Here is a 27,767-nt window from a genome sequence, read left to right as displayed (position 1 = left end):
TAAGTTCAAAAGTATCTAAATTAATTATAATAAAAAAGAGAGATAAATATTGTACTTAGGGGAAAGCAAAATCAAACATGTGTCTAGTTATAAATGTGACGGGGAATGTTGTACATATAACTTCTTGTGTTTGTATATCAAACACCAAAGGATGATATCATTATTGTTTCTAACCCGACTATGGTTGTGTTTAATCTAATAACAGGATATATTTTGTATATGAGTAAGGATAGATCTGAGGAAATATGGAGACATCATTTCCATGGTATTAAGATAAAGGGAATTATGTGACACTATTATCTATATATAATAAATTACTAGATTTTTTATTTAAATTGACCAAAAGCGTAAGTGCCATGCTATAACACCTATAGTCTCGAGTAGTGTTGAGATGACCAGTTTGAAACAAGGGCATAAAGAACATAAGGCTGAAGAGTGGAGAGAGTCACTCAAATCAGTGGCATGTGCTACGGAAAAATTTGCACTATAAAGAGAAATGTGTGCTAGATATATGCCTGCAGGAGGAATGAAGGTTGGAATATGCCTTGAATGCATAACAACGTTACCATATACATGAAACGTCATAAATTATGGGAAGAGTAAGATCAAAATAGTAGTATCAATACTGAGAACCTAAGGTTGGGTAACAGATAAGAAGGAAAATCATAATCTTATACAATCAATATGCATGATTAAGAGTAACACATAAAACAAACTATATCTTCTCACAAGGAAATAAAGTAAGAACTTGAATTAGAAGTTAACAATATGTAAGTATATTTATGAACTAATTGACTAAGAAAAGTTGTGTTGTTAGAAAGGAAGGAGCATGCAGAGTGCCCATACGATACAAATCATTGGAATTTATATAAAGATATATAGAAAAGAGAGTAAAAGAAGGATTCAAAAATAGTAACCTATCAACAACATACAACAGGTATGGAAAAAGTAATATTTCTTAATCACAATTAATATTTCTCTTGATACAACTAATGTACTTCTATTAAGAAACCAAATGCCAAATAGCATAGGTAGTCTAAATATTACACCTTTATTATTGAGAATTAAACTGCCAAGGATGTTTTTAATGGAATTGTGTTGAGGAAGTTAGAATGATTCCTTGTAGATTAAGTTCCAATGTCTGAGTACCCCTAATAATAAGAGTGCAGAGGGTATCCAATGAAAGAGTTTACACAAGAAAGAAAGTCACAACACTATAAATGGACTAGATTAAGCCATATTTTAACAAAATTAACAAGATATAATAACCATGAGTAGGATCTTCTACATGAAAATAGACAAAAAATCTATGTAGTTGACATAAGAGTATCAAAATAACAATTATAAGATGCATTAGATTCTAAAAAAATATAAAAACCTTGGAATTAGTAGCAGTTTTAAGAAGGAAATGATCTCAAAAAGGTTGGAAATTGTATTGTTGTAACAAAAAAAAAGCACACACAAAATATTGAAATAAATTAAAGAACGTGTACCACATTGCTAAGTACATTGTGTTGATTCAATGAGGAAAATTTGGAAATGATTAAATATTTTAGCTACCAGCATCAAAGACTATGAATAGATAGGACAAATAGTCAAGGGTAGACACAGATAATTCCATTAGAAGGCTATTTTAATCATAACACAACAACTATAAAAATGGTTAAAATAGTATATGCACAATGGTTACGATATACTACAATCAACCCTTGATAATTGTTATCTTTATACTAGCAACATGGGAATCAATGTACAATTCTATATATCAAAGTATATAAGTAAACAATATTCATGTTAATGGGCCTAGACATCTGGTCTATTGCAGTAATATATTGATAGTGCTGACCTTATGGAATACATGTGGAAAGTACGTTGAGTGCAGGTGAAAATTAAGAAGCACATATTCAACATATATACCAATGTGCTAGAGGAGGAACAATACCTAAAAAATAAGAATATGTATGCTTTATAATTGAGCCATCAAACCAGATGAAACAAAGTGACACAAGAAGCATTTTCCTTTTGGTTTTGAGAAAATATGGAATTCTCTAACAACACGAAGAGTTTAGTAAAATAATAACATATACAAAACCAACAAAATGGGAAACATTGTTTATCAATTACCATTTCTTAGTCATATAAAAAATAAATCTAATGTTTTCATATAATGTTATCCAAGAGATAGGTACATAATAACTTGCATCTAATTGAGTGGACAATGATGCAAGTAGAGTCAAAGGAGACTGTCTAGTAGAAACTATGTATCTTAAAAGAGATCCGGCTTTGGAATCAAGCTGTCACTCAGGACAAAAATACAATGATACATGGAAGCAAGAATATGCAAAGAAGAAATGTTACGCAACAAGAATTCAGGAAAAAAATATTGGACAACAAACACCGAGGACTGTGTTAATAAAAGGGGAGGAGAATGTAATATCCCTCCATTACTGTAATCTTGCTTTGGTTAGAGTGAGATACGATAGAAAGAATGGGAGAAAAGACATGAAAAATATCATAATATGTATGTAAATGAATATTTTATTAAATTAATGAATGGAATATAAGTACTGGGAATGAGACACATGGAAAATGAGATTCTTTCCAAAGATGTATAAACAAATATCTCTTTAGAAAATGAGATTAGAATATTCTTTCATGATCAGAATTCTAGATGAAATTCTAGATAAACTTAATGGATGGGAGAGAAAAATCCATTAATTTTCTTAGCTGGAGAAAGATGCTAAGCTTGGATAAATAATAAAAGTGTCTCAAGAGAGAAAGACGAGATTTATGAAAAAGCCCTGGTAAGTGCATAGAAAGGTCCACAAAAGAAGGATGTCACTAAAGGAAACTTTATCATGAAATAAAGGTATCAAATACTTATGAAACAGATCAACTAGGGGAGTTGATTCTCTAACAAACTTATCTCAGCTCGGGGGTGAAATGGAGGAACTTAGTTCTTGGTTGGGCAGTTAAACCAGTGGTCTATTCCCAAGTGAATTTCTAATAATATATATGGTGAGAATGCTTGTGATGCATGTGTTTGTTTTTGAGTTAGTATATTATTGATTGATGAATTATTTAAACCTCTCATTAATATTGATCTATCTGTTATAGTATATTACTCTATTGGGAATCCGGTAAAGAATTGGTAATTTTCGATTGTTAACTTTACTTCCGAGACATACATAATTGATGGAAGTTACAGTAGATCAAGAGATAGATAGGATATTCAAAGGAAGTAATAATTAAGTCACATAGCCGACATGGACAAGAAGTCGTGATTCAATTATATATATTGTTAGAGACTACCTATCTTATGGAAACATATAACGTGCTCTGTCATGAAGACTTCCCAAGTGCTTAATTTTGATTACAGGAAATTTTGTTTATGGATAATATATTGATTTTGAAATAGTTTAAGGATGTTACAATGAAAATGTTAAATCGAGTGTTGAATTAGATCAACTATAGAAAAGAAAATTTGCATGCATAGATAGAATATTTTCTGAAGTAATGATTTATGAAATCATATGGTTATCTATAGATTATAGGATCTAGATCAGAGGAATTACACTGTATTGTAGTCACAAATGTGATAAGATATAATAGAGAAAAACAAGGGTGTGACCATTATAATATGTTTATTTATCGAGATTTATTTTTCTGTAAATGCACAATCTCATTACATACATATATTGAGAGGACAAGAACTCTAGAAATTGTATACACTATGGTCACACCCTCCATGTATTTCTGAGATAAATAAGTAAGGGGGGTTTACTACAATGTTATCAAACAAGTAATATAACGAGAATTTATAGTGCAAAATACCACTAAAATAAAATTAGGAGGTTAGATTGAATTACACAAAAAGGGATCTTCTTCCCAAGCTACTGTGGTATTTTTTGTAATAGTTGAATGGATATTATATAGGTGAAATTTTATTTAACGTTTCCTTAATAAGATCACTTGTGGAAAATGCCACGTAGACAGTCCATGTTATCCCTATAAACCAAATAGACAAATCCCTCTATGTGTCAGCCTAGTTGAAATGTTGATAGGATACAAAGCCTTGTCATTTGCATGTAGCTAGGCAATGCCTTGTGTAGTTGCTAATTTCTACTATTGAATATACACAAGGCTTGGTAGGTATGAATTTTTAATGAACAAAAGAGAGTGTTGGGAGTAACATTAGACGAAAAAGGAAACGAAGCACAATTAATAGTTCACTAGATTGAAAGAGGTTTTAATACAGAATGGTACAAGAACTAGTGTAAATAGGTAAGTAAAGTTAGAGTGTGCATAATTGATTTTTGTACTACTATGGCTAGGACTATAAAAAGTCTACATTTCTAAAACAGAGGTGGTATAATGATATAAATAAAACAAATCAGTATTAAACAAAGAAGTTAGACAATAAATCAAGTAATTATGACCTGCATGGTCATTTGAACTAAATTATTTATATCACTTCTTAATTTTAAGTAACATGGAGAGTTATATAAGAAGGATGATATCAGATTTAATTAGAAGCATAGTATAAACTTCAATAACTAGAAAATAAAACCCAAATTTCAACTATAGTTAACAAAATAGCTTTGGAAAACAATTGTGATAGTGAACTTTACCAATAGTAAAAAAACTTGTGCAATAACATGTATTCGGTCAATATAATGAAAAAAGTGGGAAAGGATTCCTTTCAACATAAACCCAAATAGGAAACTTCCATCCAAGCCTATGGTAGATATTTGGCACAAGAATTAAAAGAATAATATTACAAAATGAATAAAAGCACTTGGCCCCTGTTTATAATGCAAGCTTTTAGATAGCTAAAGCACAAAACCAAATCTATATAAGGGTATAACCCTATATGGTCAAAATATACATTAGTAAAAAGGTCAGCGGAGGCTACTAGTTGGTATATTCAGACTCGTAAAGACAGTCAGGTCTTGTGCTCAAACCTGAGCGAGGGCATTGACTAGTCGTGGGTGTCACTCGTTTCCTGGGCCAAGCTCGCTCACCTTTTGAAGAGATAGCTCTGCATGGTGAGTCTCTTCATCAAAAACTTGAGTCCAACTAGTATGGACGTTAGAGGGGGCTCCCCTCCCCTCCTCCTGAGATTGTTGCCTTCAAAAGATTGGTAGCCTCCTGTGGCAAGAGGAAAGAAAATTCAAACCAGCAGAAATTTGTTAAGAAAGCTAAATCCATCCCTTCGGTAGAACTGCCTGCAGAACACCCATGCCGGATTGTGTTGAACCTTGCTGAATGAGGGCTCATTGGACAATTCATGGGTCTATGGCCCTCTCCCAAAGATATTGATGGATGGGTCCAGCGAAACGGAGGCCCCTTGTCTCTAAAGGAATATAAAGCCATATGGTAGGTAGAGGGTATTATGTTTTTGTTTTCGAATTAGTAGAAGATCGAGATCTCATTTTCCGAATGGTCCATATTTCATGTACCCCCAAGGGCTCTATCTAATTAAATGGACGCCGGACTTTGATCCTTCCTAGGACACTCCTTCAGTCGTCCCTGTCTGGGTAAGGTTACCCCATCTTCCTCTTCATTTCGAGAACCCGAAATCTATGGAAAAAATCGAGACCAAATTAGGAAAATACATTGATAGCACTGAAAGGAGAGAACAATATTCGTATGCCATAATATGTGTTGAAGTTGATCTAGAAATAGGATTGCCTAAGGCGATCAAGTTGACCATAGCTAGCTGGTCTCACATTCAGGAACTAGATTATGAACAACTCCCCTTCAAGTGCCAACATTGTCATGGCTATGGTCATTTTTCTCGAAACTGCAAGAAGAAAACTGAGGAATAATCTGAAAAAGAAAAGGGTGAATAGTGGACACAAGCCAGAAAAATCGCCACAATGAAATAGACCAACAAAGCGAAAATGAAAGGAGGGAATCCAGAGACCAGAGGACCCTCTGCTAGGAAGAGTTTAACCAAAGATCAAGCCATAACAAAAGCCACCATCTCAACAAATCCTTTTGCTGCTTTAAACCCCCTAGAAGACGAACCAGAACTTGAAGAGGGAGAGGTGCAACAGAATATGGGACAGACATCAGACGTACAAATAAACCCAGGATTTCAGGAACAAACTTTAGAAGCCACTTTAGAAAACCCTTGTGGAGATGCAATCTAACAGGAAAATCAGGTCCCTCCTATGGGCGCCACTTCCCCACCTTCTTATGCAGAAATGACCAAAAAGAAAAAGTTGATAGATATTCTTGGTTCTTCCGAAGACAAACCTCTTGAGCAATCCAACAAAAAGGCAGGAAGGAAGTCTCGCAAAGAGATCAGAGAAGAAGAGGCGGAGAGACTAAAGATGCAGGGCAGTCAGTCCACAATCAAAATGTCACTAGGTAGGAACACAAGAACCAGACCCCCCAAGGGTGGGTCTGCACCACCCCCCTCTAGTAAATAATGCAGATTGCTCTTGGAATTGCAGGACTCTGGGAAACCCTCTAAAAGCTGAATCACTAAAAGATCTATTAAGAATGAAAACCTCAGACATTCTCCTGCTACAAGAGACAAAGATAGAAGAAGATGCTCTTCTATCTTTAAGTCGAACCAAATGGAAAAGAACTCAGGAAAAGAGGTCAGCACCCGAGGCACTTCAAGGGGCCTTGCAACCCTTTGGTCAGAGGATTTGTTCCAGTTTAAAGCTCTTTTGCAACCCAACATTGGATATACACAGATCTTCTTCATCTCCCAAGTAAGATTTCTCTATCTCTCTTCAATCTTTATATTACTGTTAATTTTTTGGAAAAGAAGGACTGCTGGAATTCTCTCTCAGACTTCCTAGAAATCTATGCCCCCCAAAACATCATTTTGGCTAGGGATCTTAACATCACTCTAGACCCATACGAGAAGAAAGGCATAGTACGGGGTAAAGATCCCTTCCATGCCTCGGTGGAGTCTTTGATTCCTGAATGGGACCTTCTGGACCATAAACCTAAGAAAACTCGTTATACCTCGACCAACAATAGAGTTGGTAATGCCAACATTGCTGCTCCTTTAGACCGGTTCCTAGTCCAAAGTACTCTGCTGGAGGGGAAGCATTTAATCTCTACAAAAATTCTACCCAAAATAACATCTGATCATAACACCATCTCGCTACTGATAGAGAAAGAGGAGGACTTGGACCCTATTCCCTTTAGATTCAACCCTCTCTAGGTATAAACATAGGGTTTTATGGACATAGTGGCTCACGTTTGGGCACAACTAGTTGAAGGATCCCCCAGCTTCGTGTGGGAACAGAAACTCAAATACACTAAGTCTACATTAAAATGATGGGCAAATAAAAAACCCCTTTCCACTCCTACGAGCCATAGACAAAAGACAGTTCATGCTCTAGTAGAGATTCAATTAGGCATGGAAGGATCTGAAATCACCAAAGCACAGCTGCTCAACGAATAGAAGGCCCAATTCAATTCCTTTCTTTCCTTTCGACAAGAAGAGGAATATTGGTGCCTTAAGTCTCGCGGCATCTGGCTCCAAGTTGGAGATAGAATCACAACTTTTCTTCACAGAAAATGTAGTGCCCATCTCTCTTGGAATCACATTTCCGAAATATCCAACAGGGAGGGGGGAGTTATCAAAGGATAGTCTCATAAAACAGGTAGCTACAACCCATTAACAGAATCTGTTCCAGGAGGATGGTTCTTCTGATGATGACTTGGTTGCTGAATTTTTGTCAAGCATCACTTCTCTTCTCACTGCAGATGAAAATGCTGGGTTAATGAAGCCTTTTTCTGAAAAAGAGATTGTTGAAGTCATTTGGTCAATGCAGCTGGATAAAGCACCTAGGCCAGATGGCTTCACCATAAATTTCTACAAAGCTTGCTGGAATGTAATAAAACTCGATCTTCTCAGAATGGTAAAAGCCTTCGAAAAGAAGCCAAAGTGGGAGGGTGCACTAACTCCACCTTCCTTGCCCTAATCCCGAAAGAAGTTAACCCTGATACTTTCAACAAATTTCGGCCAATCTCTCTATGCAATGCCTCCTACAAGATCCTTGCCAAACTCTTAGCCAATAGACTCAAGCCTCTGTTAGAGAACCTGATCTCCCCTCTGTAGGATGATTTCGTCAAAGGAAGGCACCTCATAGACAATGTGATTCAAGTGCAAGAAGCCCTCCACTCTAGCCACTCTAGGAAGGAAAAATGTATGCTCATCAGGTTGGATATGTCAAATTCTTTTGACCGAGTTAAACTCTCATTTCTTTATAAAATCCTCCTCTCCTTCGGGTTTAGTGTTGATTTTGTCAACTTGATAAAATCCTACACTCACAGACCTTGGATAGCCCCCCTGGTCAATGGCAGACCTTCTGACTTCTTCCAAGCTTCTAGAGGGCTGTTCCAGGGATGCCCTTTGTCACCCTTTCTTTATATCTTATTGGCAGAATCCCTAAGCAAAAAGCTGACAGCGGAAATGGAAGTAGGTAATATTCGAGGTATCAAGGCAGCAAGAGGGGTGGACCCTATAAATCACGACCTCTTTGCAGATGACTCTCTCCTTTTGGGAGGGGCCTTGATTAAGATAGCAAAGTCTTTCAAAGAAATCCTTCAACACTTCTGTTTAATCACAGGAGCCTTGATCAATAAGAGAAAAAGTGTGGTTTATGGCTAGAATGTAGATCACCCAACTATCTGTCGAATGCACATTGGAATTCCCTAGGTATGACAAGTGGGAAAGATCAAATATCTATGCCTTCCCTTAACCTTGGGACCAAGCCCTCCCTCTGTATGGACTGAAGTAATTAGCAAGATAAAAGAAAAAATAGCATATTGGGGAGGCCAATGGATAACAAAGGCTAGGAAGTTCGTTTTGATAAAGGCAGTCCTCTCCGCCCTTCCCCTCTTCCAGTCTTCCCTCTTGCTAGCTCCTAACTCTACCACAGAACAAATCTCCAAACTCCTTCGCGACTTCCTATTGAATGGGGGTAGGGGAAATTAGAGCAAGTTACATTTGGTAAGATGGGGTATACTAAATAGACCACTCCAGCAAGGTGGGTTACAGATATGGGATCCAGGCTTAGCAAATTTGGCTCTTGGTGGAAAAATAATATGGCAATTGTATGCAGATAAATATCATCCTGTCAGCAAGATCCTCTAGAAGGAATACCTAAGGGGAGGCTCCCTGAGAAACCTCACAACTGCTTCTACTCCAACGGGAACAAAAATATGGAATTTAGTCATAAGAAGCATTAACCATATACAGCCACATTTATACAGAATATTGGGTAATGGACAGAGAACATTACTGTGGGAGGACACCATTCAAGGGAATTCCCCATTGGCCACCCTAAATTCCTGTAACGATTTAAAGATCTGGCTAGTGAACAAAGGACTTCTTCGGCTTGCAGACATATGTTCTTGGGACAACAAAGGGAATTGGGCAGGATGGACTTTTCCAAGGGTTCCTAACCGTTTGGAAGTACAAAAAAACTTGCTTTGTGCAGCACTCTCTTGCCTCGCCCCTGTCCATCATACATCCAAATATAAATGGGGATGGAAAAGCATTGGAATTTATACAATAGGTCAAGGATTCTCCTCATTACAAGCCACACACACATCTTTGCTGACTCTGAAGCTCTAGAAATCTGTTTGGTCTCCCTTTTGCCTTCCAAAGGTTAATTTCTTCACTTGGTTACTCATGCATAAAAAGGCACTAACAGGAGAATATCTGAATAAAAGAGGCTTCCATGGGCCCCCTCCCAGATATCATTCGTTTCTCTTTTCAACTCCTAAGTAGATCCAAACCTTGAGAAAAAATCTAAAAACGCAGGCTGGAAAAACATTTGTCAAGCTATTCCAAAATGCCTTTGGTGGAAAGTGTGGTTGGCTCAAAATGAGTGTGTTTTCAATAACAGGATCCCGAAATCAGTGGATGTGGCTGCCAAAGTTAAAGCTCTCTTGTTGGAAATAATAGGTAAACCATATTTTGCCTTTATATTATTTGTAGAAGTCTCTGTGTGGCTAGGACCCTGCGTGTTAGGATAAAGGAAAGATTCAATCAACAAACCGAAGAAAGATCCTACTTAGTGCCCGCGTCTCACTGAAGGAGACTTTCTTAAGTGGTGGCAGAGGACCCCGAAAGCCACTATCTTCTTTGATGGAGCGTCCAAGGGGAATCCAGGCACTGCAGGCACAAGGGGATTGATTCCTTCTCGAGACAGATCGAAAATAACCAGCTTCAGTTAGGGCCTAGGCATAAGTTCGAACAATCAAGTAGAGAGTTACAGTCTCCTAAAAGCTTGCTAGATTGCTAAGGAGTTAGATTACAGAACAATCCAAATATTTGGAGACTCAGAGCTTATGAGAAAGCTATTAAACTCTGAAGATTATTTTCGTAACCCAACTTTAAACAAAACCTTGCAGAGAATTCGAAACACTTTGAAAGACTTCGACACAGTCGACTCATACCATATTCTACGGGATTTAAACAAACAAGTAGACTCACTAGCAATTAAAGGTTGCCTATTGTCTCAAGGTAATCTTAGCCTTAATGGAGGATCGTGCTGGATTCATCCTTTGCCTTAGACAATCTATAGAAGGCAGATCTGCTCTGTCTGGCCCCAATTTTCAAAGGGAGAAGGAACAATAGGCTGAGGAACAGCAGCAACATAAGGAACAACAAGTAGATTAAGGAACAATAGTAGAAAGAACAACAATCAGAAGGAACAACAGCAGAAGGAACAACATCCGAAGAAACAGTAGGCCAAAGGAACATCAACAGAAGGAACATCATTCGAAGGAGCAATAGGCCGAAGGAACAGCAGACCGCAGGAACATTATCCGAAGGAACAACAGGCTGAAGGAACAACAAACAGAAGGAAGAACATCCAAAGGAACAACAGTCCGAGGGAACACGAGGCCGAAGGAACAACAGACCAAAGGAACAATAGGCTGAAGGAACAGCACCCGAAGGAACATCAGGCCGAAGGAACAGCAAGCAGAAAGAACAATAGCAGAAGGAATGATAAAATTAAGGAACAACAAAAAGAAAAATGCAAGGAAAAGGTCATAGAAATTGCTCTTCCAGAGATAATATGTAAGACAGAAAACAATAATAGCCAAAGAACTCACAGAAATTTTGAATATAAGCATAGGAGAAGGGACTGCCATCAGCTCATTTTCATTGCTCAGTTTTTAAAAGCTATTGTCGACTATAATAGGAGCTTGCTCCACTTTTGGCAATAAAAACATCAACCGTTCTTGTTAATATATATATATATATATATATATATATATATATATATATATATATATATATATATATATATATAGATATAGATATAGATATAGATATAGATATATAGATATAGATATAGATATATATATATATATATATATATATATATATATATATATATATATATATATATATATATATATATATATATATGAGTAAGAGAAAACCCAAAATTGGGTTGTGAATAATAAAACCTATTCGGAGAGATACGCCATGAAAACTTTGGAAGGATTAGAGAAATCTAAGTATGCCAACCTATAAAGAATGATAAGTGGAATATAATCCTAAAAATGCATAAACTACCATGGCATGAGTTATTATGCGAAACCTATAATTCAAATTTGATTATATTTGGGTTAAAAATCTTGAATTCCTAGGACAGGGATTTAAACAAATGGTGAAGGAAGGAAAGAAGTTAAGTTAAACTATATATTTGAGAATTATATTTGTGACGCCTCTATATCCATAGCTACAAGAAAGAAAACAGAGCATTCGTATAAGCCAAAGCGAAAACTAAATTTTATGTAGGAAACATGCAATTGTGAGAAGTAATTACAGCATGTTGACAAGACAATATTTGAACAGAAAGTATTGAAGTTAATAGAACGCATAAAGGGAGAACCCCAATTTTCTTGAAGAAATTCAGGAGGGGAAATCCCTCTACTTTTAGAATATAAATATAAAAATAATGAAATACGTGTTACCTGTGCTAGGCATGGGCAAGAGAACTACAGTGGTGAGAAACTAGAAGGGTTTTCAACAAATCACAATGTTCATACAAGTTGAATAGAGTGGCTACGTGAATGGATGAGAGTAGGGTTTTCCTACCCCCTCAAAAAGTTCAATGCAATGCTCACCCTCATATTCCACCATGTGATTGTAGCCACAGATGACTTCTCTGGGACAATGGAACCACATGATCTCCATGTGAAGTGCGAAGAGTAATGTATTGCATGTGCTATGGCTAATGATTCTAGATGTTAAAGATGTAATCCCAAAAACCTTATTCCATATATGAACCATGGTTACAAATACCTAAAATGATATTGGTAGATTAATGTACTACCCTTATATTTATGAGCTATAAATAGGAGACAAACATAATAATTAAAGAAATAGTTATACTAGAATGATTTTAATGCTTATATATAATGGTTATGTGTACAAGTCCTTGATATAATAAGGCATTCCCTAAAATATAGAAAATAATAATTATAGTACTATAATAACACACAAAGAATGTATGTCCAATAAAATGAATAAAAATGATAACTTAGAATGAAAGCATGTCATGGTTTATGCTGAATGGAGGAAATCTAATATTTTCTTGTATCCATATAATCCAATACAGGTTTATATATAAACTTGGTGTACCTTTAGTAGTTTATTTTCGTGAATAAAATAATATATATTTTGTTTTGAAAAGACATATAATATGTTACCCTTTTGAAGGTGTTCAATAAATTACTTATAATTACTTACGAAGAAAGAAAACTATCATGAATAAAGGCTAATCCTAACACAAATATGGGAGTGGAGTGTGTAGAACCTACCATGTGAGTGGTATGTATTAAAAGTAAAGTAATGATGATCTTAAAGCATTCAACCCATATTGTAAGGAAGTCCATTCCAAATTGTAAGGGATCATCAATAAGTAAAAGGAGAACATAACTAAGCATCCTTATAAGTTAGGATAGATTTGTGTAAGAATATATTTATGAGGCTTTAAGGGTAATTATGGTCACCATTATAATAATAATAATAAAATTAGGTGTAAAAGAGGTATTTTACATAAATAAATTTAAAAAAAATTGCAAGTGGAAAGATTTGATTCTTTTTTATTCTTACTAGATTTGTAATTAAGATGGATGTATATTGTTGTTATATAGCTACCATAGATCCATCTCAACTATTAATCTACCAAGCTGAAACATAGATCAAATCTTCAAAATGCAAATATTTTTTTTAAACGCAAAATATTTGGCTATTGGTATATTTGAAGTTCCGATGGATCTATGTTGATTTTGTTAAAACACACACACACACTTATATGTATATATATATATAATAAAGTTGGCATTGAAAATTTTTATTTATGTTTTACATTCTACACATTACAATGTTAATACATCCCTAATAATATTATAAGTAGAAAATATATATCCCTAAGACTCTTTATATACAATTATTTTTGTATATATATATATATATATATATAATTGAAATATTTTATTTATCATTCACATTTTACACATTAAAATGTCCATACATATCCTAATCATATTTGGAATTGGAAAACATATATACATATATCCATATATATCTCTATTTTTTCTTGGTTACAAATAATTTTAAAAAATATATATTCTTATTCGTTAATAAATTTTCTAAAAAAATTTGTAATTTATAATTTTTTAATATGGAGTTGAAAGGTAACATATTATAATTAATTTTATATATATATATATATATATATATATATATATATATATATATATATATATATATAATTTTTACTATTAATTTTTAAAATCTTATATATTAATTCAATATTAAAAAGTTTAATTAATTGAAAATCTTCTCAGAAAAGCTATTCTTGAAATTATATATATATATAACTCTTTTAAGCAATAAAATATTTTATATAGAGAAAATTTGTGTTATATTGAAATTTTTTATTTATGATTTACATTTTACACATTAAAATGTTAATATATTCTCTCCATTATATTTAAAAGTAAAATATATATGTCCATTGGTCTCTATATATAATGAAATGGTTACATATGAAATTCATATTAAAAAATAAATAAATTAGAAATCTCCCTAAATAGAATAAGAAATAGAAATATATATATATATATATATATATATATATATATATATATATATATATGATTTTTTGTGTTATTAATATTTTTTAAATGTTATATGTCAACCATGAAAATTTATTTTTTTCCAAAGAAAAAATTGAATTTTTTATTAATGAAATAAAAAGTTACAAAGTAAATACAACAAAACATTCATAACCAAACTACACATCCACAATACCTAAAAACTCAAACCACAACATATAGAGAAAAGCGAAAAGTGCACTTAGGAAATACTAATAACCATATAAAATACTATAAATTATAAACATATACCTGGGTCTCTCCTAAAATAGCAGATTTGAATTTTTACCAAGATCTCGACAGTCATATACAAAACGAAAATTTGTAACATGTAATCTGAAAGGAGATCAAAGGAACCAAAAATTTGTTATAAACATATACCTGGGTCTCTCCTAAAATAGCAGATTTGAATTTTTACCAAGATCTCAACAGTCATATACAAAACCAAAATTTGTAACATGTAATCTGAAAGGAGATCAAAGGAACTAAAAATTTGTAACATGTAAACTGAAAGGAGATCAAAGGCACCAATGGAAACAGTGCTTCCCCACAACCAAAACATGAAGAGATATATAAACCATAAAAAAAAGGACTTAGCCATTAAATGTATGGAGGTTGATCCATGCCAGGATTCCAAAATCTGCTTTATACCTAGATTGAGCCATTAAAAATATGGAGGTTGATCCATGCTAGGATTCCAGAGCCTTTTGTATATCTTATCATTTTAAGAATTGAAATGGGCTTCGTTGTTTTCCGGGTAAATGTGACATACGGAAAAATCAACAAAAGCATATTGATTAAAAGAAATTTATGTTAAAATAGGAATCAATGTAAGATTTTGATGGCATTTCACATTGTTTGTCCAATTTATCGCATTCAGAGAGTCATCAAAAATCTAAAATGAGTTAAATCAACAAAAGTAGATTTATCAAAAGAAATTTATTCTAAAATAAGAATCAATATAAGATTTTGACAACCCTCCTTTCTTTTAAAATAGAAATCAATGTAAGATTTTGATAGCCTTTCACATTGTTTGTCCAATTTATCACATTCACAGAGTCACCAAAAATCTAAACTGAGTCAAATCAACAAAAGTAGGTTTATTAAAAGAAATTTATTCTAAAATAAGAATCAATATAAGATTTTGACAACCCTCCACATTGTTTGTCCAATTTATCACATTCAGAGAGTCATCAAAAATCTAAACTAAGTCAATTCCCAATTCTCTGAGCCAACATAAAATAATTTTCAGATCTTTTAGTTTACCATAGGTGATTCAACCAGTACCAATACCCAATGAAAAGTAAAAATATAGGCTTTTTAAATTTAAAATATATATATTTTTTAAATGTAAATTTATAAGTTATATGATTTAATATGGACATAAAATATTTTATTGATGGCTAACAATAAATATTTTTTTGTTATTAGTATATTTTTATTTTAACTAGTACATGCCAACTAAACATAAAATGAATTACATATCATTGATTATCAATTATATTATTTTTACATGGCAATTGTTAACTCCACATTAAGTAGTGAAGGAATTACATATCTCTTTAGTATTGAAATGTAATTTTTCTTTTTACTTTTAGTTACTTTATCTTTATATAAAGTGATATGAAATTAAGAAAAATATTGAAGTATTTTATTTATGACTAACATTCATCTTTATTATTCTTATTATTATCATTTTGTTATTCACTCTTATTGGGTTATAAAGCATCTCTCTTTTAAATGTAAAACAGTGAGACTAGTTTAAATGTTTTAACCATAAGAAAATTTATGTTTTTTAATTACTTCTCTCCTTCCATCTACAATATTATTAAATTGAAACATTTCATTTACTAATAACATTATTTATATTAAAATATTTTATTTATTATTAATATAGTTTTAAATACAGCTCAATATTACTTATAAGACACATTGAAATATAATTAACCTTCTATATTCAATTTCTTTTTTCCTTAAAAAAAACAATATTTCAATTCATATTCTGAAGAAAAAAAAACATTTTTGATATACACCTAAAGGATCTTCCCAAATACTACAAGTGACCAGACTCGAAAAAACATAAATCGTACAACTGACCGGATTCTCAAAAAAACATAAAACCAACAGGTTTTTACCAGCAAAACCCCCGCGAAAACCGTTGTTTAATAAGCCCATCAAAATATTTGTCATTGTGCAACTAAGCACCAATCATAATAAAAGAAAAAACGATGTAAACTAATATATGTTAATCTAATCTATAAGTAGCAATATCCATAAACAGAAAGTAAAATATACATATAAGAGTAAAACTTATATATACATATAAGAGTAGAAATAATAGATGAGTCCTGAACATCAATTGTAAGTTCGTCCATGAATGGACAATGAAAAAAATGGTAGAGTTCGGTCCCTTATTTTTCAGTCACCCATCAAAGCCCCTATCCAAGTGCAAGAATTCGTTAGAAATCCTGTCAGCAATCCTGTTCTATTCTCTTAAAACATAAATACATGATAAAGAAGTATAAGTAGATTTCAAACAAATGATATCCTGCAAAAAGATGTGGCAAGGGAAATGAAACTGTAGGTTCGTCCATGAATGGACAATGAAAAAAATGGTAGAGTTCGGTCCCTTATTTTTCGGTCACCTATCAAAGCCCCTGATCCAAGTGCAAGATTTCCTTAGAAATCCTGTCAGTAGTCGTGTTGCGTTCTCTTAAGAAATAAATACATGTTAAGAAGTATAAGTAGATTTCAAACGCATGATATTCTCCAAAAATATGTGCAAGGGAAATGAAACGACACACTTCGTCCCCATTGACGTAGTTCACAACTAGTAAAAATCATCGAAGATCTCAAGTTGTTCACATCCTTTTTCAAAAGAAAAATAAATTAATGATCTGCAAGCTAAAAGTTCTGCCAATTGTTGGAGGGCAACTAGTAAAAATCATCGAAGATCTCAAGTTGTTCACATCCTTCTTCAAAAGAAAATAAATTAATGATTTGCAAGCTAAAAGTTCTGTTCACATCCTTCTTCAAAAGAAAATAAATTAATGATTTGCAAGCTAAAAGTTCTGCCCAATTGTTGGAGCCCCTCCAGACAAAAAATAATAATGTTTTTTTCTGAAAAATGAAGCACAAAACCCACACATATTTCACCCTCCTGTTGAGATGCCATGTCTAGGTATCCCCATGGGAGTTAATGTTTGGGACCTGTACTAGAACATTCCTAGAATTTGCAAAAACTTTAAACCGTGGGCAATGATCTAAAATAGTAATAACATTAGTAGCTACCTAGTCCATATTAGATAAAATAACCTGAAAAATTAATATAATATGATCCAACCATATGCCTAAACATAGGACAAGTGGAAGAGATCATAATAATCCGATTTCCCTATCCTCAAACTAGGCCTTTTCAATTTCCAAGAAAGAATCCCCTTCCCAACTTCATGCACCACCGAGAACTATCCTATAGGTTGCTCAAACTTGCTTAGAAAATGATCAATTTTTTAGATCATCCTAAAGAATGCAACACCCTCGTACTATTTTGTCAAAAAATTGCATCAAATCCCATGTCTAAATAAATCCTTCAATAATACACCATGCAAAAAGATGAGATTCACATGGGAATTTTGATTTACATATAACACACCACCACCAAATCATACCATAAAATTTAGTTGAATATATGAGAATAATAATTTTTGGAGTTTAAAATCCATTCGAAGTCACTGAACAAATGAGCTCGTCCTCAGAGTTAGTGAGGAATATATGAGAATAATAAAAATAATTTATGAAGAGTAGTCTGATCATGGTTGTTTATGTGAAATCCTTGAGAATCCTCGATCCGTGAGCGAGTCAATGAGTACCTGGGATAAAATATGATTGATACAACTATCTAGCAATGAATCAGTGCCTAGATGAACGCTGGGCCTGGCCCCATTGTCAATATTCCAAGCTAGCCCAAAGGATATCAACTGAAATGAATTTAAAAGACCCTACACACCACCAAAATATTTTGTCTTTGTTCATCCTATGGACAAACCCATTCATCCAAGGAGTAAGGAGCGAAATAATTTTGATGGATAAGATGAGTCCATAAGTTGTTAATAGACAAGAGACGCCACCCATATTTGGAAGCCAAATCCTTTGAAAACATGAACATATTTTTAAGGTCCCAACCTCTAAGAAGCTTTGGAACAACAAGATGTGACCATTTCACTGAAGGAAAAACACAGTGTTCTCGTGTTCCCGCCCATAAAAACTTGAAGCATATCCTCCTCACTTATTCCAGCACACCTTTGGGAATCCATGCCAAAGACATCTAATAAATTGGTATTGATTGAAGTACAAATTTAACTAAAACTAGTCTACCAACCTTAGAAATCCATTCAAAACTCAAACATTTAAACATTTTCTCCAACTTTAAAATCAACCACTTCCAGTCATCCTTTTTGTAACAATTTAGCTTTAAATGGAAACCCAAATATTTGAGTGCTCCCTCAAGGTCAGAGATTGCAAAGGTGAACTTTGAGTTCGTGTTTTTTATCTCATGTTCATTTAGATTGAAAGTGGATATCGTGGAGTTTTTCTCATTTATAACCAAACCCATGGCCTTACCATATAAAAGAAGAATTTCTTAAAGTTTTGTGACATCTTGGGCCTCCCCATTACAAAAGAGAAGAATATCATCAACTAAGAGTAGGTGAATAATCATGAGAAGCTGGGAAACTACCACCCCTTTGAATTCACATCTCCTATCTCCCTCAATTAACATGCAACTAAGGCCTTTTGCAACAACAAAAAACCAGAATTGGAGATAAAGGGCACCCTGGTCTTAGGCCCAGTTGAGCTGAAAGGAAGGAGGATGAATAGCCATTGATAATAAAACTGAAAGATACATAAATAACACAAATCATATTCCATTTGATGAATGAAACCTTGAACCCAAAATGTGTAAGAATAAGGCAAAGAAAGAGACAACTTACCTTATCGTATTCCTTAAATAGATCAATCTTTATAACCACCCATTTTTCCTTTAGAATTTCCAAACTATGTAGACATTCATGTGCCACACCTATAGCTTCATGAATCTTCCTACCCTGAAGGAACCCAAATTGTTCTTGGGAAATGAACTTTAAGAGAATAGGCTTAATTCTTCAAGTGATAACGTTTTAAATAACCTTGTAAACCCAATTGCATAATGAAATAGGTCGAAACTCCTCAAAGGAAGTAAGGTTTTCGACTTTGGAATTAATGTAATGAATCTTGAGTTGAAGGCATGGTAAATCCTTCTTTCACTTCTAGATTCCTTAATCAAATTTAAAAGGTCTGATCCAATGGTGTCATAAAAAGCAATGAAAAGTTTAATAGTCCAAGCATCTGACCTTGGGATTTTATCCTTTTGGAAACTCGAGAGAACAACTTTTATTTCTTCAGCCGAGGCTTCCTCCATTAAATGCCTTTTATCATCGACCGAGGCTTCCTTCGTTAAATTCCTATTATCATTAGCATCCACCTACCTAGTGAAGTATTGTGCCACATAAATCGATTTTGAAATAGTAGAACCCACCAGTTCTGAGAAGGTAGTTTTGAAATGTTCCATACCCAGAAAGGCTAGGCCTTCGAAAGAGGTAATCTTATTTTTCTCGGGCCCCTCGACACTCAAAATTTTGTTTTCTAGCTTCCTCCCCTTTGCATATCAATGAAAAAAATATATTTTCATCACCACAATCAAGCCATATAAGATGGCTCTTAATATGTCACGAAGCCTCCTTAGAGTCTAGAATAGTCTAGAATCTCCCTCTCCTTCGAAATCAGGAAAAAAAAAGGTCCCTGGAGTCCTATGAATTAAAACCCTCACCATTTGTGTTAGAGAAACCTGCAATTTGTTGTTCAATGTCAACTAGATCCTCTTCCTCCTCTTTTCTAGTATTTTCTAACCATTACTTTGACAAATATTTAATATGTTTCATATTAGACATAAAATGTGAGGTTGTCGAATGGCCCAATCTGTCCACATAAGGACACCGATTGTACATGAACAATTCATAAAAACTTCACACATATATCCAATAAGAATTCATCCTAAATGGACAATATAGATTTTGTGTATGCCCCTTAATTTCAAATAAAATAGGGGCATTATCAGATACGCCCCACCCATGGACGAAAAAGATGGAATCTATGGATCAAATTATCATAAATAAGAAATTGGTCTAACATTTTATCAATATAATTCTCTTCCCCCACATATTCCTCTAGGTGGGTGAAATACGACCAAGAGAAATATCAGAAAGGTTCATAGAATCAATATTGCATGAGAAAAAATATTTCAATGAGTCAATTCTAACATGTTTTCCCCACAATGCCACCTCTCCCATGGAAAAATTCACATCACTCCTATGATCAAGTTATCCACATGTAGGATAGATTTATTAAAAATTCCATTCCAGTACCACACCTGGTCCTCATATGGCCCATATTATATTTACTAAGGTGAAGGAAAAATCCAAATCAATGGAGACTCCTGTCATGCCTAATCCAGAATGAACACTCCATAGTATTCAACCTAGAAATTCCTTGTATCACATCCCAAAGCCATACCCTCAGATTGTCGATGGACTTCTGATGTGCATAATTTCTAGGATGGAAGAATGGATTCTAAAAATTTTCAAATTGTCACCACATCCCTAAGGGTTCCTTGCAGGAAAATGATATCAGGATATTCAATCTATAATAATGATGCAAAGAAATGTTTTTGGGTTCACTCGAGAGTGACCCTTACATTTAAATTATAAAACCTTCATTTGGGAACCCCGACAAGGGGAATCAATGCTCTAAGTGCCCAATCAATTGAAGATTTCCTGCCCGCAACCATTTCTTCATATACCTTGGCTTTGGCCTCTAAGATATCATAATTTTTACCCTACCCTTCGATTCAATGACAGAACCCAAAATGTGTCCCAACACTCGCGAGAAACCATCAGGCATAGAGAGAATAATCCTTGACTTGAGGTTGTGAAAAATGTCACTACCATACAAAATGCCAAAATACCTTGAATAAACTTATGCCCTAGGAGAAGTGTATCCCAAGGACCTAGGAATGATGGAGCCAACAACATTTACAAGGGAAAAAGGGGTGAAAAACTTTGGGAAGATTAACCACACTCATACCTATAGAAGAAAAAACCCAATCCTTGCCAAGTTCTAAAAAGAACTAACAAGTAAAGAGACCATACGAAAACGTTCAGAGGTACCCGAATATGGGGAGTGTGCCGCTGACACGTATTTAGTGGAGATTAGAGCCACCATGGACATAGACAAGAAAGAGATCAACAAATCAATGAGCTATGAATTTGGAATCGTAGTGCCCAACGATGTTAGAAAATCCTCCTCCAACCCCTCACCAAAACAACCACCATCAAAATCCACCACCATAGCCTTAGTCCTTTGTTTCTTGGTGACATGTTCACAAAATGATCCATTCTTGAAGGGAAGCCTACAACTTTGGGCTAAATTTCCATGTTTATGACACCTTTGATAGCAGAAGGGAAGCCCTTCATAATCAAGAATTTGCAGCCTAACCCCATCAATCACAATGTTCATTGCATCATGAAGTTTATTTATGAGATCTAAACTAATAATAATCCTAACCATAGATAAATCCCTCGACTCCTTAAAAGAGTAGTTATCCTCTGAGAAACCTCCTAGGTTATTCCCCATATTTGTAAAAAAATTGGGGTTCCACATGTGAGTCCGCAACCCTAGAAACCCACCGGAACAGGAACCACATCAAGTCATTCCCTACTGGCATCAAAAGTAGGCGACCTCAATTTCAAGATAATGGGAGTAGAATCAATGGAGCAAAGATATTTTGCCACAATTTGAACCACCTCAATGAAATTTGAAAATGAGCTCAGTCCATCCTCTTGTGAGCGTAAAGATCTTCGGAACCTCTAAAACCCTCACACAGACAATCTAGTCCCACCATTCGACAATGGTCTCTTTACCAAATTTGCGGCCATGAGCATGACCTACCAAGGATTTCTTTGTAAGATATACAACATGGGACATCTCCACATCATTGCTAAGGCATAAATTGTGGGGGACGAGAAAGGAGCCCCTCTTTAAAACAACTTCTTGTTCTTATCGATATTGACCTCTTTATCACCAGAATCTAGTGTATGAGGATTCTCTATATCCACTTCCAAAGTCATTGGGCACAATCCATCCTCTACATGAGCTTGACCCTCTTGAGGCATAGGGTACTCGAGAGAAACAACCCCTGCCAGTTGTAAAGGCACCGTATTGATAGGCGTGTTTCAAAAAAGCCTGCTTCACGACTGGGATACCACCATTAGTGGAGCAAACCATAAAAGACGATAAAACTCCAGCGAAAATTAGAAAAGGCAGACCCATTTCCAAAGAACTGGTAGAAAACGACCCAGAAAGCTCCAACATACGAGATTAAGGAGAGGGTGGGACCAACAAAGGAAAAGTGTCCTCAAAACTAGCTTGAGATTAATATATTGGGGAAAAAAATGGTTTACTTGAGTAACCATCGGGGCGGATACTGGTTGACTAGAAGATGGGGATTAAGACACCCGAGTATGTAAACACTACTCCAGACATGCAATACCACCGGAAACTTGAAACCTTTTTTTCGACATTCCTAGTGTAGGACTTGTACCCTTCACCAGAAGGCTAAAAAAACACTTGGTGGGCAAAAAATAAAATCCCGGTAAGTAGTCACCAAATCATAGTCCACATGGCTGAGTTCAACCATGTTCTCCACACGAATCTTGCGAGCTTAACACTCCGCCAAAAAAACGTAAGGAGGAAAATATGGCAAGTGTGGTATAAATTTGTAGCATAGTTATGTGGATGTAGTCCAATGTTTAGGTAGGTAGGTTTCCTACAAGTCTAGTTTTCCGTTCCAAAGTACTCCACACAATATTTAAGTAAAAAAGTTTCCTACAAATTTTATCGTCCAATCTAAACTGCTACAAACACTATTTAACTTGTATATATCATATGACTCTCTGAGGAACTATAATATCAGTTAGGAGCAGGGTTGGAATTTGGATTCCTCTTTACCCGTCAGACATTTTTTTTTTTGACGTTTTGCGTCTTTATGCTAGCCATCAAGAAACGTTATGTTTAAAATTTTTCCCTTCAAAAGTGATGTCTTAATAATAAATTAAACCTTCACCAATGAAGATTTGATTAAAATATTACCCTTCAATATTACAAGTATGTTAAAAATTTTCACATATTTATTATAAGCAAAGAAACAAAATAACCATAACATAGAAAAGATTTATTGAATCATGAATTTTAGTTTGCAATTTCATGAACAATAACAATAAAATCTCCATAACTTGTTGTCCTTGACCCGGACATGCTAGAACATTCATATGTAACATGCACCTCAAGTCACATCAACAAATCAAAAGGGGCCTAAATAGATTTACCCGTGAAAAATTGAAAGCTTACAATACTTGTGGCACAAAATCAAATAGAGAAGGACTAAAAATGTGAAGCCTAGGAGTAAAAATATATATATATATATATATATATATATATATATATATATATATATATATATTTATTTATAGCTTCTATTTGTAATAATTGCCAAAGCATAAAAAGGGCCAAAGTGCACAATTTTGATCTCAAGATGGCAATCATTGTTTCCAATATTAACAACTCAGTAGCTCGAGTAGTCAACACCGAGATGTGAGGGATGGTGGATGACTGACGTAGTGGGGTTTGCGTGAGTGACCCATTTTTGTTTGGGTTCAACTCATAATATATTTACTAACAATAAATCTATTCACAATGTTTTCAAATGGAAAAAAAGATGGATAATAAGCCCTAAATTATTCACCAATTATGGTGATTAATTTTTTTTTTACCGATATTGAATTATCAAAAATCAATATCTATGTCTATATATATATAGAAGCATGGGTCTATGAATGTTGTAGCTTACCATAAATTGAGAACTTAAACCAGGTTTACCAATGCAAAAGTGACCTACCATAAATAGAAAACTGAAATAATGCTCACTATTGCAAAAGTAAGCGTGGAGAAGTATAACCAAAGCTTGCCAAATAGAATTTTTGAAACAAAGTTATCTTACAATTATTTATAAGAAAATTAGTATCTATGATTAGAGAAATGATTAAGAAACAAAGTCTGCAACAATTGTCGAGTGTTCCACTCTCCATTTACCAATAAAGTGCAAGCTAAAAAATCTGCTAAAAGTATGGGATTATAAAAATTTGATATATATCTATATATTTATAAAAGAATGAGTACTTGAATATTGAGGCCATCAGAAATTGAGAACTCAAACAAGGTTTGTCCTTGGAAAATAAATGTGAAGGCATATATCCAAGCATTGCAAAGTAGAATTTCTACAACATAGTTGTCCTGCAATTATATTTAAAGCAATGGGTGTGCCATGATTAGTGAGGTGATCAAGCAATAGAGTCGTCCTTCGAAAAATAAATGTGAAGCATATATCCAAGCATTGCAAGGTAGAATTTCTACAACAAAGTTGTCCTGCAATTGTATTTAAAGCAATGGGTGTGCCATGATTAGTGAGGTGATCAAGCAATAGAGTCTACAATAGTTATAGAGGGCTTCACTGTTTCCCACAATGTGCAAAAACAAAAATTTGTTAAAATATGATACAAATCATTGTGGATAGTTCCCTTCTAAGCATTAAAAATATATGAATTAAATTTGTAGTAATTCAAATCTATGATCCAAACATTCCATAGATTGGATTTTTAGAAACCAATAATTAAGGACAACAATGATAATGGATAGGTAAATTATAAGTAAATGCAAGCATAACCAATGGAGTCAATAGAATATTAAAAAAACCCAAGAAATTCATGGAACAAGAAATGCCAGCAATAATGATATTAATAGGATTCGATTGTTTTACTTCTTGATACTAAGAACCCACCCCTGCACGCATAATCTTCACACTCATACAAAATGCCTCTACTGTATTAGCATTTGGTTTCAGGGCTATTCTTATAAGTTATAACACACCTGGTTTCATGGAAAGTTTGAAACCCAACTTGCATACGACCACCACTTCATTCTATTCTCTGGTGCGCTGCTGTTTTCCTTCAACAAGGTTGGAATTGGGCAATTTTCCCAATCATAGGGCATTTTACCGGGCAAAATGTCCTTAATTTTTTCAAGAAAGTAGAATTTTTACCATATCTTTGTGGTCATTAGCATTGGAGAGATCTCCTTCTTACTATTATCTTGGAGCAGATGCAGCTCTTTTAGCCAAAATTTTCCAGATTTGAACGAGCTATCGTCTCTAGACTGTAGGTCTGATTTTGCCTCCATGCTATTCTTTAACAGATTTTGTGTTGCAAGATTGCTATCGTCTCTAGACTGTAGGTCTGATTTTGCCTCCATGCGATTCTTCAACAGATTTTGTGTTGCAAGATTTCTGCAAGGGACCAGGTATATTAGGTTCAGAGGCCAATGAGTTTGAAGAAGTTTTTTCTAATCAAACTATCATGCAGCGTTTCAAGAGTTTTACAGTCTCCTATGATCAAAGAATTGAACCATTACACGCAACAACACTTAGATTGATTCATGAACTCGATTGTACAAAGAAAACAGGTCCACATTAGTTGGGTTTGTTATTGTTGGAATCCGAAGATGAAAGAGGAAAGACACGGAGACCATGCAGAGATCCCGGAAATCGTCGAGGGAAAGATTCCAAAATAATGTTGGTTTGCTCACTAGACCATTCCGTATTTGATCAACATTACCATCCCAAAACTATAGTATATCCTTTCCGAGAGAAAAAATCCTCAGCTAATGGAATGGTGCGAGATAAGTTATTAATAACGTTTTTCAAAAAATTTAACCCATCAAAAATAAGTTCTTCACATTTCAGAACACTTCACCTTAAACGGTCATTTAAAAATTTAAAACGTATTTTACGGGTGAAATGCCTCATGACGGACAAAATGCCCGTCAAATTCCAACCCTGGTTAGGAGCCTGAGAACAAATTGAGATGATATGTTAGTTGATCAACATTTTTTTTAAGTAATAAATCTATCAAATTTTAGAATATTTCTTAAATCATATAAAAAACACACATCATATAATAGCTGAAATTAAAGCTAGGAATAGCGCGCTGAAATTGAAAGTTCTGAGAACACACTTATTTTGGATCTTTGTTAATTTCAATTTTCTCTGGTCTCTGTTACAGTGTCACTTTACATTTTCATCTTCTCTGCCTGACAAAACTTTATAATTGGTATCTGTTACAGTGTCACTTCACATTTTCATCTTCTCGGCCTGACAAAACTTTATAATTGCTATCTGTTACAGTGTCACTTTACATTTTCATCTTCTCTGCCTGACAAAACTTTATAATTGCTATGGAGGAGACAGATAGTGTTAGTGGGACACAGCTTGGGAGGCGTTAGCGTAGCTCGTGGATCTGAAGATTTCCCGCATCTTATTGCGGTAGCAGTATATCTCTGCGCTCTTATGTTTCGAGGTGGAGAATCCATGCAGCGGGAAATGGAGATTGTAAAGGAAATTGTAAGGATTTTAGCTCTTATAAAGATACAATTAACAAAACAAAAATACAGATATCACTGAGATAAGATTGATTGCCGCTGCAGATGAAGCCGACCGGAGTTGTTGAGCATATTGAATATAGCTTTGGTAATGGCATCGAAGAACCTCCGACATCTGCACTAGTGCCTAAAAAGATTCAGAAGGATTTGTTCTACGGTACAACCTCGACATTGGTAAGTGCATTAATTATCATAATAATGATGATATTATTTATTTATTAATTAATCTCTTAAAAGGAGTAGCACTAAATATAATTTGATGTTGACAGGATGCCACGTTGGCTTCTCTGTTGCTCCGACCAGGTCCATCCAGGGCACTGACAAACCTTAGCCTGGAGACCACAGCTGAACGGTATGGGGTTGTTCCAAGAGTTTATATCAAAACTACAAAAAATAACGCGCTCTCTCTTGCCAAGCAAGCAGTTCTTATTGCGAATTCGCCACCAGAGAAGGTTTACAGCCTGGACTCGGACCATAGCCCATTCTTCTCTGCACCGGAGCAGCTGCATAGCCTGCTATTGGACATCGCCAACACATACTGCTTATGATTACAGTTAGTCTCTTTTACATCGAACGAAAAAACTTCGGGGCTTGCCTTTATCAGAAGTTTAGTATTATCAGAAATTTGGTATTTATTTAAATATAAGTATTTATTTGGGAGAAAAGTTTGGCTTGCTTCTCAGATCTAAATTTTTTTATTTTCATTTAAAAAAATGCCAATCAGAGAGAGAAACGGTAGTCCTTTTAATCCAGGTGAAAACAGCTTCTTAATCCAGGTAAAGCTTCTTGTTATTCTTGCATTAGTTGGGTCAATGTCTTCTTTTTGGACACATTCTAAGAGATTCGTAAATTGTTATGGTTGTTTTTGCATGGGTTGGGTTGGTTGAGAGTTTTTATTATTATTTTATTTAAAATTAACTAAATAGAAATATATTTTTTGGTTTTCTTGTGTTATTGGTTAA

At 34.4% G+C, this 27,767-nt stretch overlaps 1 protein-coding gene across 1 annotated transcript in view; it reads left to right on the top strand.

Annotated features, from left to right (window-relative positions):
- Positions 1 to 27,353, top strand: part of LOC149263698 (methylesterase 17-like) — a 129,833-nt gene extending 102,480 nt beyond the window's left edge. Inside the window, exons 2-4 of the mRNA XM_089389843.1 lie at positions 26,615 to 26,767; positions 26,851 to 26,979; positions 27,075 to 27,353. Of these exons, the coding sequence (XP_089245969.1) occupies positions 26,615 to 26,767; positions 26,851 to 26,979; positions 27,075 to 27,353 (561 nt within the window). The remainder of the gene's footprint in view (positions 1 to 26,614; positions 26,768 to 26,850; positions 26,980 to 27,074) is intronic.
- Positions 27,354 to 27,767: the final 414 nt, after the last annotated feature.

Source organism: Pinus tabuliformis, chromosome 6 (genome assembly GCF_031772625.1).
Source record: "Pinus tabuliformis cultivar Carrire ecotype Pingquan chromosome 6, CPIR1, whole genome shotgun sequence".
In the NCBI taxonomy this organism is placed as follows: domain Eukaryota; kingdom Viridiplantae; phylum Streptophyta; class Pinopsida; order Pinales; family Pinaceae; genus Pinus; species Pinus tabuliformis.
Note: the sequence above shows the minus strand (reverse complement) of the source record. Positions and strands in the feature narration are given on the sequence as shown.